This window comes from Coregonus lavaretus (genome assembly GCF_964263955.1).
Source record: "Coregonus lavaretus genome assembly, chromosome: 29".
Lineage (NCBI taxonomy): Eukaryota > Metazoa > Chordata > Actinopteri > Salmoniformes > Salmonidae > Coregonus > Coregonus lavaretus.
Genome location: NC_140016.1, coordinates 19,203,046 through 19,219,149, shown reverse-complemented (window position 1 = coordinate 19,219,149; position 16,104 = coordinate 19,203,046). Strand labels below are relative to the sequence as shown.

General features: G+C 43.4%; 1 protein-coding gene across 1 annotated transcript in view; it reads right to left on the bottom strand.

Annotated features, from left to right (window-relative positions):
- Positions 1–2,036: 2,036 nt before the first annotated feature.
- The window catches only part of LOC311105127 (short transient receptor potential channel 7-like), a gene marked incomplete at its 3' end in the record, with an annotated part of 16,539 nt that continues 2,471 nt past the window's right edge, over positions 2,037–16,104 (bottom strand). The window contains 6 exon segments of the mRNA XM_084147150.1: positions 2,037–2,305; positions 3,719–3,952; positions 4,225–4,441; positions 8,607–8,771; positions 10,330–10,468; positions 10,470–10,510. Coding sequence (XP_084003276.1) covers positions 2,037–2,305; positions 3,719–3,952; positions 4,225–4,441; positions 8,607–8,771; positions 10,330–10,468; positions 10,470–10,510 — 1,065 coding nt within the window.

Below are 16,104 nucleotides of genomic sequence, written 5' to 3'. Positions count from 1 at the left end.
CTCTAGTCTCTCCTTCTCCCTCTAGTCTCTCCTTCTCCCTCTAGTCTCTCCTTCTCCCTCTAGTCTCTCCTTCTCCCTCTCTCCTTCTCCCTCTAGTCTCTCCATCTCCCTCTAGACTCTCCTTCTCCCTCTCTTCTTCTCTCTCTATAGTCTCTCTATCCCCTCTCTCCACTCCATACTCATTCCTCCTTTCCTCTTCCTCCTCTAGCCTTCATCAGTCTGTGCAGCATTTGTCACGCATGGCTGACTAGAACATAGAGACAGGCCTACTGCTTCTCCAGAGGTGCCTAGCTGAAAATCCTCATAACCTGCAGTGTGTGTGTGTGTTTGAGAGAGAGAGAGAGAGACTGAGTGAGTCAGTGAGTGAGTTTGTTTCTGAAGGCCAGAGTAATAGCCATAAGGGCCTACATTTTTCATTAAACTTTCTCCAGCTCAACAGTCTAAACCATTTAGCCAGCCTCCAGAGACCCCCCTTCACCCTCTCCCTGGCACCCACTAAGCATGCCTCCTCCTGGGGTATCATTATCACTGCCACCTGCCTCCATCACCACCAGAGCCATCAAACCAGCCCTCGCTACCATCCTCCATCAAAACCTGCCTTGTCAACTATACTCAATCACACAGAGCGATAACAGACACACACACGTATGCACACACACACACACACACACACACACACACACACACACACACACACACACACACACACACACACACACACACACACACACACACACACACACACACACACACACACACACACACACACACACACACACACACACACACACACACACACACACACACAAACCTTAGTCATACAGCAGCATAGAAATGATTGATGGAATGTATGTCAACACCTTCAAATACAGACACACTCAACTGTTACTGGCTTTTTCTGATGCAAGCTGAGTCAGAATTGCAGTCATACTGACCCCTTGTGGCATGAGTGACAACTTTTCAATAGAATAATTCACTCATAACAGCTCACAACACTAGCAATTCAAGCAGGAAAAATATTTGTGGAAAAATATCAGAGACAAATCCCAACTATGTTTCAAGGCAACGTCAAGCTTTCTTATTCCAGACTGATCTAACTTGTGTATGGGTAGAAAAACATAAACAGTTACAACACTGTTGTAACTAATCGGGCCTTAGAGTCCAAAATAGAGCCCTGACACTGAGTATCCGCTGTGGGGGAGTAGAAGTGATGAGTCAGCCTAAGAGCTTTTATACCAGTACCGCCTCAGCAGACTGGTGGTTCTATGTGATCAGCCACGCAGAACCCATCCCAGATGCCACGGTTCTCTACGGTTCTACTTCACTACACACAGACGGACAGAACAGAGGAGTTCTCTAACTCACAACTTAAAACAGACTGACTGACAGATGGACAGACTGACTGACCGACAGACTGACTGACAGGCAGACTGGTCTCAAAACCCATTAGCAAAGTGACTAAAAGATGATTGAGTGGAAAGTTTCAGTCTGAGTCATATGACACAGGAGAGGAGATAGGAGAGGAGAGAAGGGAAGATAACTGACAGTGTCTGAATGAGTGTGCCTTCTCTCTCTAAGATAAATGATGACAAATGGTTCCTAAATGAGCCTGCCTCAGGATAAAGATTATTGACATCCCTTTGCGACGTTGCTAAAAACAACAGACAGACATTGAATTTAGCCTGTCATCACTGATGTGAAAGGACTAGCAAGATTCCAGAAAACATTATGGTGGATTTCTACTAATAAACTGGACAGAGATGTAGCCAGACACTGCTTTCACCTGTTCTTTCAGAAGAGAGCTTTGAAAGAAAGGTGACCTTTAGGGATTCGTCTAGTGTCTTTCCTAAATGTTTGGCCAAAAGAAAGTAAGGCTGAGTTTCTCTCTACACGCTAATACGGTGGAGAGTGTATGTGAACAGTATGTCAGTGTGAAGTGGAGAAGCTAGGGTTGTACTTGGCTCCTAGGTAGTAGGAGTAGAGGTTGAACATGCATGTGTGTGTGTGTGTGTGTGTTCCTGTGTGTGTGGTCCCACTCACGTGGTGAAGGCAGGGTTGTACTTGGCTCCCAGGTAGTAGGAGTAGAGGTTGAACATGCCGATCATGAAGGCCACGAACACCATGATGAAGATGACCATGAACTTAAAGATGTCCTTCACCGTCCGGCCCAGGGAGATCTGGAGCGGGCCAAAGCTCTCGTTGGCCGGCAGGATGTAGGCGATGCGGGAGAAACTTAACACCACAGCGATGGCATACAGACCCTCTGAGATTATCTGGGGGTCCGACGGACGCCACTTATTCCTGGCTGAGAGAGGGAGGGGAGGGGGAGGGAGAGAGGAGCCTGATCAGTAGAAACAGACTTCAATTTCGGACGTGCAAACTCATGATCCTCGGCGCCGAAGAGTGCTGCTCAGACCACAGCGCTACGGCAGTTCACAATGATCTGGCAAGCCACGAGAATACTAAGAATACTGATGATACCTGATAGTAATAGTGTGTCATTTTTAATTACTTTGTACTAAGCCATCCCTAAACAATAGCCCTAACCTTAACCCCTCGGAATTAATGCTTAAACTGTTCAACTTTGAGTTGTTTCTGTTTTAACCCTGTAACCATGTGGAATTAACCCTGTAAACACGTGGAATTAATGCGGCAAAAATAAACGTTCATTCATAATACATCACATTTCTAAGGGAAGCTATGAGATCTTGTTGGGAGAGAGATAGTTGAAAGTGAATGTAATTTAAAGGTAGGTGAAAGGAGAAGGGATAAGGGAGAGAGAAAAATGGATGGAGATGCATGGATTAGAGGGACAGGGAGAGAGAGATATAGAGAGTGAGAGAAGAAAAGAGAAAGCAAAACATGAATGAGAAACAGAGAGACGAACAGGAGGGAGAAAACATGAGAGAGAGGATGGTGAAGAAGTAGCCAGAGAAGAGAGAGAAAGTGAGAGAGGATGGTGAAGAAGTAGCCAGAGAAGAGAGAGAAAGTGTGAGAGAGAGAGGATGGTGAAGAAGTAGCCAGAGAAGAGAGAGAAAGTGAGAGAGAGAGAGAGAGGATGGTGAAGAAGTAGCCAGAGAAGAGAGAGAAAGTGAGAGAGAGTGTGAGAGATGAGAGAAGATAGAAACAAAGAGTAGAAGAGATTCTGAAAAGGACAAATGAAAGGAATAATGAATGGACAAATGAATGGACAAATGAAAGGACAAATGAAAGGACAATGAAAGGATAAATGAAGCACCAATGAGCTGCGTCCTCTCATTAGGAGTTGTTTGAAGATGGGGGAGAATAAACTCTTAAGGGAATATTGGACAACTTATAGCACCAGAGTGGTTCAATACAAAGGCTTTGTTTACGCATAAGCACTTTGTTTTTATTCTTTGAAAAATACTTCCTCATTTCAAAACCACCAGGAGAGATAAACACAGACGTATACAGACAACTACCAGGGCTTTGGGGTGTGTGACTGAGTGCGTCATTGTGTGTTGGCTGTTTCAAAGTGTTTATGTGTAAATAGTGGGGAGGGTAGCATATGCGTGTGTATGCAGACTGCATAGCAGTTTACTGTAAACAGCCGTTGTCATAACAACCTCACACCAGAAGATGACGGCAGTGATTAGGGACCTTGAGCAGTGTACTGTGGGCACTAGTCCACAGTGGCTAATGTAGACCCTCGTAGAAGGGTAGAAAATGAGAATGCCAACTGTATATTTCCACGCACCATAGGTGTAGTAGGCTACCTCAGTAGGTAGGGATGCGTTGCGGATGTCTTCGTTGGTCACAAACTGGTCTACGTACAGCTGGGCCTTGGAGGCCTTGAGGAAGGCCATGAGCCGAGCGGTGAACGATGCTACGAAGATAGACAACATGCCGAAGTCTAACACGTTCCACAGGTGATTCACGTACTCTCTAGGACCGTCCACCCAGATCTCCTTGACCTCCGACCAGATCATACCTGAGAGAGAGAGAGATTGAGAAAGAGAGAGAGAGAGAGAGAGAGAGAGAGAGAAGGGACAGAGAAACTAGCTGATGTTTATGTAATGATTGATCTTGTGTGTGGGTACCTGTCTCCCTCTCTCTCTTTCCCTCTCTTCCTATTTATTTCTCTCCATCCACCATCCTTTCCTTCTTTCTCTCTCTTAATCCATCCCCTCTCATTCTTCCTCTGACCTCCCTCATTTCCTCCCCTCTTGCCTCTATCCCCTTCTCTCCCTCACCCCTACTCACCCAGCACCCATTTCATGATGAGCATCTCAGTCCAGGAGAACTGAGTGGTCTTGACCCGGAACACCTGACGAGGGTGGTCAGTGATGGTCTCGTTGGGCAGGTTCTGGACCCCCTCGAAGCGGTCTGAGGCGTTGATGACCAGCAGGCCCAGGAAGATGGTGAAGGACACGGCGTGGGCCACAAACTTCATGAAAGGACTTCTCAGGATCTGACCCAACTAAGACAAACAGGGTAAAAAAAATACAACAGTTGTACTAGCCTTTCTTTACACTTAACTGATAGCTGCTTTATTTAGGAAAAGGTCTACTTACTATGACTGTGATGTGGATGTCTTGCCTAGCTGTCTTAAGATGAATGCACTATCTGTAAGTCACTCTGGATAAAAGTGTCTACTAAATTATTCAAATGTGTTTTATAAACTGGGTGGTTCGTTCCCTGAATGCTGATTGGCTGACAGCCGTGGTATATCAGACCATCTACCACGGGTATGACAAAACATGTATTTTTACTGCTCTAATTACGTTGGTAACCAGTTTATAACAGCAATTAGGCACCTCCTTGGTTTGTGGTATATGACCAATATACCACGTTGCGTCGTGCCTAGAAACAGCCCTTAGCCGGGGTATATTGGCCATATACCACTAACCACCGAGGTGCCTTATTGCTTAAATGTAATAGCACCATGTTAAACGTGTACATGATATTGCAAAGAAACAGTATCACTGTCAGGATGTGTCATAATAAACTGACTTAGTGGAACAAGTGTGGACTATGGTATGGAACCTGAGGCTGAAAAACAAACCATATTCAGTTAAGACAGACTTAGGGTTTAGCTAAGTCAGACTTTGAGTCAGACTCAATACTCCTGTCAATTGAATAGAACATTTCTCCATTGGAGTGTAGCCAACAGAACTTCTATTTTATTGACCCTCCAGTAACCCATGTCCAGACATCAAAGTGTGAAGAGAAACATTAATTAATAATTCTGTACTAATCCTGGAGAATCAGACAAGTACAGATTGGTACACCAACACAAACACAGCTATGCTTCAGAGGGATGGGAGAGATAGGGATGAGACACACACCTTTACAAACACATGCAGATCGACACACTGAACATTTACAGTTCATTCGGAAAGTATTCAGATCCCTTGACTTTTCCCACATTTTGTTACGTTACAGGCTTATTCTAAAATGGATTGAACTGTTTCTTCCCCTCATCAATCTACACACAATACCCCATAATGACAATGTCTTGGTTTATGTCTTGGTTTTTGCTCTGACATGCACTGTCAACTGTGGGACCTTTTATACATGACAGGTGTGTGCCTTTCCAAATTATGTCCAATCAATTGAATTTACCACAGTTAGACTCCAATCAAGTTGTAGAAACATTTCAAGGATGGTCAATGGAAACAGGATGAACCTGAGCTCAATTTCGAGTCTCATAGCAAAGGGTATGAATACTTACAGTTGAAGTCAGAAGTTTACATACACCTTAGCCAAATACATTTAAACTCAGTTTTTCACAATTCCTGACATTTAATCCTAGCAAAAATGCCCTGTTTTAGGTCAGTTAGGATAACCACTTTATTTTAAGAATGTGAAATGTCAGAATAATAGTAGAGAGAATGATTTATTTAAGCTTTAATTTCCTTCATCACATTCCCAGTGGGTCAGAAGTTTACATACACTCAATTAGTATTTGGTAACATTGCCTTTAAATTGTTTAACTTGTGTCAAACGTTTCGGGTAGGCTTCCCACAATAATTTGGGTGAATTTTGGCCCATTCCTCCTGACAGAGCTGGTGTAACTGAATCAGGTTTGTAGGCCTCCTTGCTCGCACACGCTTTTTCAGTTCTGCCCACACATTTCTATAGGATTGAGGTCGGGGTTTTGTGATGGCCACTCCATCTATTTTGTGAAGTGCACCAGTCCCTCCTGCAGCAAAGCACCCCCACAGCATGATGCTGCTTCACGGTTGGGATGGTGTTCTTCGGCTTGCAAGCAACCCCCTTTTTCCTCCAAACATAACGATGGTCATTATGGTCAAACAGTTCTATTTTTGTTTCATCAGACCAGAGGACATTTCTCCAAAAAGTACAATCTTTGTCCCTATGTGTAGTTGCAAACCATAGTCTGGCTTTTTTATGGCGGTTTTGGAGCAGTGGCTTCTTTCTTGCTGAGCGGCCTTTCAGGTTATGTCGATATAGGACTCGTTTTACTGTGGATATAGATACTTTTGTACCTGTTTCCTCCAGCATCTTCACAAGGTCCTTTGCTGTTGTTCTGGGATTGATTTGCACTTTTCGCACCAAAGCACGTTCATCTCTAGGAGACAGAATGCGTCTCCTTCCTGAGCGGTATGACGGCTGCGTGGTCCCATGGGGTTTATACTTGCGTACTATTGTTTGTACAGCTGAACGTGGTACCTTCAGGCGTTTGGAAATTTCTCCCAAGGATGAACCAGACTTGTAGATGTCTACAATATTTTTTCTGAGGTCTTGGCTGATTTCTTTTGATTTTCCCATGATGTCAAACAAAGAAGCACTGAGTTTGAAGGTAGGCCTTGAAATACATCTACAGGTACACCTCCAATTGACTCAAATTATGTCAATTAGCCTATCAGAAGCTTCTACAGCCATGACATAATTTTCTGGAATTTTCCAAGCTGTTTAAAGGCACAGTCAACTTAGTGTATGTAAACTTCTGACCCACTGGAATTGTGATACAGTGAATTATAAGTGAAATAATCTGTCTGTAAACAATTGTTATAAAAATGACTTGTGTCATGCACAAAGTAGATGTCCTAACCGACTTGCCAAAGCTATAGTTTGTTAACCAGAAATGTGTGGAGTGATTGAAAAACAAGTTTTACTGACTCCAACCTAAGTGTATGTAAACTTCCGACTTCAACTGTTTGTAGATAAGGTTTTTCTGTTTTTAATTTTTTATAAATTAACAAAAATGTCTAAAAACCTGTTTTCGCTTTTTCATTATGGGGTATTGTGTGTAGATTGAGGAGGGATTTTTTAAAATTTAATCAATTTTAGAATAAAACGTAACAAAATGTGGAAAAAGGGAAGGGGTCTGAATACTTTCCGAATGCACTGTACATTCATAAATATGCACTCAAAACACAGGCACATATATTTGTGAATGTTACCATGCACATAAGTACAACCACAAATGTATTGGCCAGCTTGTTCATTTAACAGACAGCCATCGTGCTGTGTGTGTGTCCCACATACGTCAAGGGTGTTGTTCACCACATTTTTCTTCAATCATTTAGCAGACGCTCTTATCCAGAGCGACTTACAGAAGCAATTAGGGTTAACTGCCTTGCTCAAGAGCACCTTGTTGGGTTGGGGATTCGAACCAGCGACCTTTTGGTAACTGGCCCAATGCTCTAACTGCTAGGTTACCTGCCGCCACACACACTGCCATCTAAACCTAATCAATCATGTGTGTGTCTTTCCCATCTGTTTTCTCCGGACAGGAACATCCCAAATTGCACCATATTCTCATAATGAAATGGACTACTTTTGACCAGGTGCCACATGTCTCTTGTCAAACATAATGCACTATATAGGGAATAGGGTGCCATTTGGGACTCATCCACTGTTATTCTCAGCAGATTGAGGTGGGGAGAGATCCAGCTGTATTTCTCAGTGTTAAGGGGTGACTGGCCCCTGATAGGGGTGACTGGCCACTGGTAGGGGTGACTGGTCCCTGATATGCTCCTATTAAACATAATGATTACAGACATCATCAGCAGAGACCATCTCTGATCACCCCCTCAATCCACTCCCTCCATCCGTCTCTCTGTCTGTCTTTCTGTCGGACACCCTCAGTCTCCCTGTACATCTCTCCCTCCTTTTCCCTGAGTCTCTGTCCATTTCCTCTCCTTCTCTCTCTCGTTCCCTCTTATCCATCCTTCTTCACGCTCCTGTCACCATTCCTCTCTCTCCACAGTTAATTCCCCTTCTCTCATCCTCTTGGCTTGCTCTCTTTTCTTTCTATTTCCTTTCCTTTCTCTTTCTGTCAGAGGCTGTGCCAGTGTCAGAGAGGATGCTGGGAGGGACCTGCCAGTGGAGGTAAAGGTTAGTGTGATACTTACAGTATCTTCCTCCTGCTATAGGAGGATTAGACTCTCTAACTGTCTGTCTTCTGATTGGTTAGTAATCCTCTTACTGACAACAGCCCCTAGAACCCCCACAAGGATATTGCTGCTCCCACACTCCAGGTCTCAAACACACACACACACGCAAGCACACACACATACTTTGACCCCCCCCCCACCCCCCCCCCTTGTCTGTGTGTGTGTTTGCGCAAGCATGTGTGTGTGTATACTGTAGGGGCGTCTGCCTGCGTCCATTACCTTGCTGCAGGGCATGATCCAGTAGGCGAGAGCCAGGAAGGGCAGTCCCAAGCTGACCCCCAGAACGGTCCAACACTTGACCCCGATGGACTGTTGCTTCAGACCTGACAGGTTCTCATACCAGATAGTCAGCAGCTGCTGCTGGCAGTTAGGATGGGCCACAAACTACAGAGAGAGAGAGAGAGAGAGAGAGAGAGAGAGAGAGAGAGAGAGAGAGAGAGAGAGAGAGAGAGAGGAGAGAGAGAGAGAGAGAGAGAGAGAGAGAGAGAGAGAGAGAGAGAGAGAGAGAGAGAGAGGAGAGAGAGAGAGAGAGAGAGAGAGAGAGAGATGAAAACACACTGGCCCACACTTACATAAAGACGGTTACTGTATATCAACAAAGCACACATTTCTTGCGCCTGCTGACAGGAAGTGTGGGTCAGTTCTTGCTCCTCCTGACAGTAAGTGTGAGCCATGAACTGTATAAAATAATTAAAACTACAGTCAGATAGCTACAGCAATAAAACAAGCCAAGAATAAAGATTCACTCTGTCAGTTCCCTGCAGTGCATTCAAGTTGGATACAAATCACAAACATTTGCTTGCTTTTAAAAATAATTTTCTTGAAGAGCTAAACAGGAAAAGTCTGCTCTTTAAATGGACCTGTTCTTCCTGTCAGCTATTCTCCATCTGTAATGACTAATAATAATTCATCATTTAGAGGGTGCTAATATTTGTCCTATTTAACACATGCACAAGTGTGTATAATTAAATAATATTTGTGAATTGGAAATGTATTTTTTTGTATATCTGAACTCTCCCTGAGACACCCTCGAAGTGTGTGTGTGTGTGTACGTGTGCGTGTGTGTGTGTGTGTGTATGTGTGTCCCCCTCAGTTTACGCACTAGTATCTGGGGCCACCTGGTTGTCATGGCAACCCATCCTCCCCCTAGTCTGGCAGGTTGATTAACACACTGCTGTGGTCACGCACCCCTGCTTTGGGAAAACAGTCCATGCACTACACTTTACTGTGTCCCTGGATGCTTACAGACAGGCTGGAGTCTACATTATTATGGCTTAGATGATATGGTGGTACTAATGTCTCACAATGTTTCCATATAGGATGCTCGACTATAAGGTCAGATAAACTTGTATACCTTTATTGTTGAAATGTGTGTGTATGACTGTGTGTGTGTGTTTGTGTGTGTGTCAGTCTCTGTGAGTCCCAGGTGATGTAGGGAGAGGTGACGTGGTTTGACATTTAGCTGAAACACCTCTGGTATGAGAGGGATTAGCACTCTGAGACAGAGACTCGATAGGTCTGATATTTACAAACGCTACCAGGCCTCGGGACACACACTTGCACACATGCATGCATGCACACACACACACACACACACACACACACGCACACACTCTCACACGCATGCACACAAACACACACATGCATGCACACAGACACGCACACACACACATAAATGTGTGTACTGCATCACTGCTGCAACACTACATCACTGATCGAATGCTTTCCCTGAATTATCTAGATTGAACCTAAATAAACATTTTCGACTCAGATTATACCAGTTAACAATAAGGTCAAACACACAAATGCGGTCAAATGCTACATGTACAATCAATGCTATCAGATAAATACTGCCATGTAAACTAAACCAAAACTAACGTTGGTCATTTACAGCAATGTCAAGCAATGCGGTCATGTTGCGGTCCTGGTTGGGCTGTCTCACCTTCTTGACGTCGTATTTGATGGCCAGTTTGACGCGTTCGAGGCAGGGCCGGTTGTTGTCGCTGGGCGGGGCATTGTCCACGTCTCCGTTCAAGATGGCTTCCACCTCCTCTGTGTCTCTGCACTGGTCCAACACCCCACGACAAAGTCTTACACTGCATGGACAACTTCCTGTAGTCATTCTATGGAGAGAGAGGAAGGGAGGGGAGAGGGTGAATGGTGGGAGGATGGAGATAGAGGTGGAGAAAGGGACACATGGAGATAGCAAGGATGGAAAGAGAGGAGAGAAAAGGGGAGAGAGAATGAAAGAGAGATTGTAATGCCTATGGTCAATTTGGTTTGACATCTGATATCCCTATGGGGATAGTTAGGGACCATCAGTAAATGACACAATGTACATGGGACAATATTTTTAAATAGCTCCAAATTTCAATGACTTAAAAACCTCTAACCAACTATAAATTGTAAAAATTAATGTCCAATTATTGAAAGCATTAAATGAGACAACTAAAAGATGTGCAACATGAAAATATTGCTCCATGTACACTGTGCAATTTATTGACGATACCTAACTAGCCCCATTGATAGGCTATCCAAAGTCAAACCAACTTTGCCACGGTCGCACACCGGGTGGCTGAAACTAATTGGCGAAAGAAGTTGACTAGCTTCCTAGCTAGCCTAGGCTACTTCCAGAAACAAGACCTGGTTAGACTGTTTCTAGAAGGGGGAGTGACTAATTGTGTTCCGTTTTGGCATAGTGAAAGTACAAACGCTTCCCAAGTTAGAACACACACACACAAGAGACACCCACATCAAAGCACGGCCCCAAGACTCAAATCTTGCTCTCAGTCAAATTTCCTAATGAGGAGAATTGAAACCGAGGCTAAATCAGGAAGTTCAGCCCCCCTTTAAAGGAACATAAGATAAGGAGAAGAGAGAGATGAGAGGTAGAATGTTCCTGTGGAGGGAGAGAAGAGAGAGATGAGAGGTAGAATGTTCCTGTAGAACTAGTGTTTGTATAATGATTTGATTAGCCGTTGGAAGCTCAGGTGCAGCTCTGGAGACAACTTCACAGCTTTCAGCTCTGACACCACACTCCCCTCTCCTTCTCTCTCATACCTTCATATTTTGCCCTCTCTCTGTCACATCTTTTTATTCATTTTCCAAACACTCCCTCTCCCTAAAACCTTAATTTCTCTTCCTGTATCTCTTCCTTTCTCATTCTCATATTTATCTTCCTCGTTCATCCATTCACCCCTCCCTCCTTCTTCCATCCTTCCATACTCCCCCCTCCGTATGTGCTCCCTTGAACCCCACAAAGCTCTGCAGGACAGTGCCTAAGGCCCCTCAGATATGCTAACACACACATAAACACTCATAAACAAACAACCACACACACAAATTCATGCTTGACACATGCACGCACACCCACGCGTGTGGACATGCACGCACACCCACGCGTGTGGACATGCACGTACAATTGAAGTCGGAAGTTTACATACACTTAGGTTGGAGTCAGTAAAACTTGTTTTTCAATCACTCCACACATTTCTGGTTAACAAACTATAGCTTTGGCAAGTCGGTTAGGACATCTACTTTGTGCATGGCACAAGTCATTTTTCCAACAATCGTTTACAGACAGATTATTTCACTTACAATTCACTGTATCACAATTCCAGTGGGTCAGAAGTTTACATACACTAAGTTGACTGTGCCTTTAAACATCTTGGAAAATTCCAGAAAATGATGTCATGGCTGTAGAAGATTCTGATAGGCTAATTGACATAATTTGAGTCAGGTGTACATGTGGACGTATTTCAAGGCCTACCTTCAAACTCAGTGCTTCTTTGCTTGACATCATGGGAAAATCAAAAGAAATCAGCCAATATTGTAGACCTCCACAAGTCTGGTTCATCCTTGGGAGCAATTTCCAAACGCCTGAAGGTACCACGTTCAGCTGTACAAACAATAGTACCCCAGTATAAACACCATGGGACCACGCAGCCGTCATACCACTCAGGAAGGAGATGCGTTCTGTCTCCTAGAGATTAACGTACTTTGGTGCGAAAAGTGCAAATCAATCCTAGAACAACAGCAAAGGACCTTGTGAAGATGCTGGAGGAAACAGGTACAAAAGTATCTATATCCACAGTAAAACGAGTCCTATATCAACATAACCTGAAAGGCCGCTCAGCAAGGAAGAAGCCACTGCTCCAAAACCGCCATAAAAAAGACAGACTACGGTTTGCAACTACACATAGGGACAAAGATTGTACTTTTTGGAGAAATGTCCTCTGGTCTGATGAAACAAAAATAGAACTGTTTGGCCATAATGACCATCGTTATGTTTGGAGGAAAAAGGGGGTTGCTTGCAAGCCGAAGAACACCATCCCAAACGTGAAGCACGGGGGTGGCAGCATCATGCTATGGGGGTGCTTTGCTGCAGGAGGGACTGGTGCACTTCACAAAATAGATGGTATCATGAGGAAGGAAAATTATGTGGATCTTTTGAAGCAACATCTCAAGACATCAGTCAGGAAGTTAAAGCTTGGTCACAAATGGGTCTTCCAAATGTACAATGAACCCAAGCATACTTCCAAAGTTGTGGCAAAATGGCTTAAGGACAACAAAGTCAAGGTATTGGAGTGGCCATCACAAAGCCCCGACCTCAAGCCTATAGAAAATTTGTGGGCAGAAACTGAAAAAGCGTGTGCGAGCAAGGAGGCCTACAAACCTGACTCAGTTACACCAGCTCTGTCAGGAGGAATGGGCCAAAATTCACCCAACTTATTGTGGGAAGCTTGTGGAAGGCTACCCGAAACGTTTGACCCAAGTTAAACAATTTAAAGGCAATGTTACCAAATACTAATTGAGTGTATGTAAACTTCTGACCCACTGGGAATGTGATGAAGGAAATAAAAGCTGCAATAAATCATTCTCTCTACTATTATTCTGACATTTCACATTCTTAAAATAAAGTGGTGATCCTAACTGACCTAAAACAGGGAATTTTTACTACGATTAAATGTCAGGAATTGTGAAAAACTGAGTTTAAATGTATTTGGCTAAGGTGTTTGTAAACTTCCGACTTCAACTGTAAGTGCACACAACCAAGAATCCATCAGTGTCTTTCATTTGCACGAGAACATACCAAATCTGCCAACCCATGTCTCCAGGACAAGTCAAAGTGGTTTGTAGAGCTAAATGTCGACAGAGACTGAAATGCATATTTTGGACAGGCTTTCTTCTTTTCACTCTGTCAATTAGGTTAGTATTGTAGAGTAAGTACAATGTTGTTGATCCATCCTCAGTGTTCTCCTATCACATTAATTAAACTCTGTAACTGTTTTAAAGTCACCATGGGCCTCATGGTGAAATCCCTGAGCGGTTTCCTTCCTCCCAGGCAAAGGAAGGACGCCTTGTCACGATCGTCTATGAAGTAGGACCAAAGCGCAGCGTTGGTAGCGAACATATTTATTATTTAAACGTACACACGAACAAAACAACGAAAACGTGACGTCTATGGTACAACAAGAAACCACACGAACAAAATCCCACCAACACAAGGTGAACACAGACAGTTTAAATATGGCTCCCAATCAGAGATAACGAGCCGACAGCTGACACTCGTTACCTCCGATTGGGAGTCATTGACCAAATAAGGGAAACACAAAACCAATGACCACCCAACCAAAACAAAACACAACCAAAACGAACACACCCTGGCTCAAAATACAAAGTCCCGGAGCCAGAGCGTGACACGCCTGTATCTTTGTAGTGACTGGGTGTATTGATACACCATCCAAAGTGTAATTAATAACTTCACCATGCTCAAAAGAATGTTCAATGGCTTTTTTTATGTCTACCCATCTACCAATAGGTGCCCTTCCTTGCGAGGCATTGGAAAACCTCCCTGGTCTTTGTGGTTGAATCTGTGTTTGAAATTCACTGCTTGACTGAGGGAACTTACAGATAATTGTATGTGTGGAGTAGAGAGATGAGGTAGTCATTCAAAAATACTGTTAAACATTATTACTGTACAAAGAGAGAGTCCATGCAACTTATTATGTGACTTGTTAAGCACATATTTAATCCTGAACTTATTTTGTCTTGCCATAACAAAGGGGTTGAATACTTATTCTGAATTAATTCCACTTTGACATTATGGGTTATTGTGTGTAGGCCAGTGACAAAACATCTACATGTAATCCATTTTCAATTCAAGCTGTAACACAACAAAATGTGGAAAAAGTCAAGGGGTGTGAATACTTTCTGAAGGACTGTATCTATGAACTCTGTTCTGCACACCGCATCAAGACATCTCTGAACTGTACTCTGAATAATTGCACTATACTGCATTGCACTCTGTCCATCTCTCTGTGTTTAGATATGTTGGTACTGATAGTGTACATCTGTACATCCACTGTATATCAACTGTATAATCCACTTTATATCAATTGTATAATCCACTGTATATCAACTGTTGATATAACGTATTTTTATACAGTATTGGTTAATGTCGTTGATCTCATATAGAGAGGATAAGGACAGGCCATGTGTTAGTTATGTCACTGGTGGGTGACAGAAGGTCTGCGTGCCAAGATAGATTGGGGGCCACTGGTGCTAATCTTACATTTACATTTAAGTCATTTAGCAGACGCTCTTATCCAGAGCGACTTACAAATTGGATCTTAGAAGGAGTACGTGATGGAATGGCCTGGCTAGGGTGCCACACGATACCATGTAGGGGTTATCCTATTGTAGGAGATGAGTGGCACTCAATAATGGTTGGCAACTGTTGGATGGAATTAGCTCCAAAAGCATTATATAAACTGAGAGGTTTTCTATGTAAAGTCATTTGGATGACAAGAGGCTACGCCTGTACCGCTTGTCATGTGAATCCAGTACTGTAACCATAAAATAACTATGAATCAACTGTCCATCTAAGTGTTCAACTACTCTCTTGCATCCTGAACTTCTCGATACCAGAGAAACTCATCATAACAACTGTATAATCCACTGTATATCAACTGTATAATCCACTGTGTATTTGTATATCTGCTCATTCTCTTATAGCTCTATGCTCACTCTACCTATTTGTATATAATGTATGTAAACTTTGTGTATACTCCTCTTTCTGTATTGTGTCTCTAAATGGTGTCTATCACTAGCAGCACCATATCACCAAGTACAAGTCTGAGTATGTTGTCTATCCCGAGTGGCGCAGTGGTCTAAGGCCACTAGAGATCCTGGTTCGAGTCCAGGCTCTGTAGCAGCCGGCTGCAACCGGGAGACCCATGGGCGGCGCACAATTGGTCCAGCGTCGTCCAAGGTAGGGGAGGGTTTGGCCGGCAGGGATGTGGGTTCGTTTCCCACGGGGGGGGGGCAGTATGAAAAAAAACAAAAAAATGTATGCATTCACTAACTGTAAGTCGCTCTGGATAAGAGCGTCTGCTAAATGACTGAAATGTAAATGTACACTAGCAGCACCATATCACCAAGTACAAGTCTGAGTATGTGTAAATGTACTTTGCGGATAAAGGTGGTTCTGATTCATTTCCTGTGTGTTTCCAAGTACAAGTCTGAGTATGTGTAAATGTACTTTGCGGATAAAGGTGGTTCTGATTCATTTCCTGTGTGTTTCCTGTCCTTTCCAGGGGCATAATAGGAGAGTGATTGGTCTGGGGACAGACAGTGCCAAACTCATGTAAGATGAATGTGGGACTTTTTACAAATGATCTAAGATCAGATTCACAGCATCAAAATGAACACACAT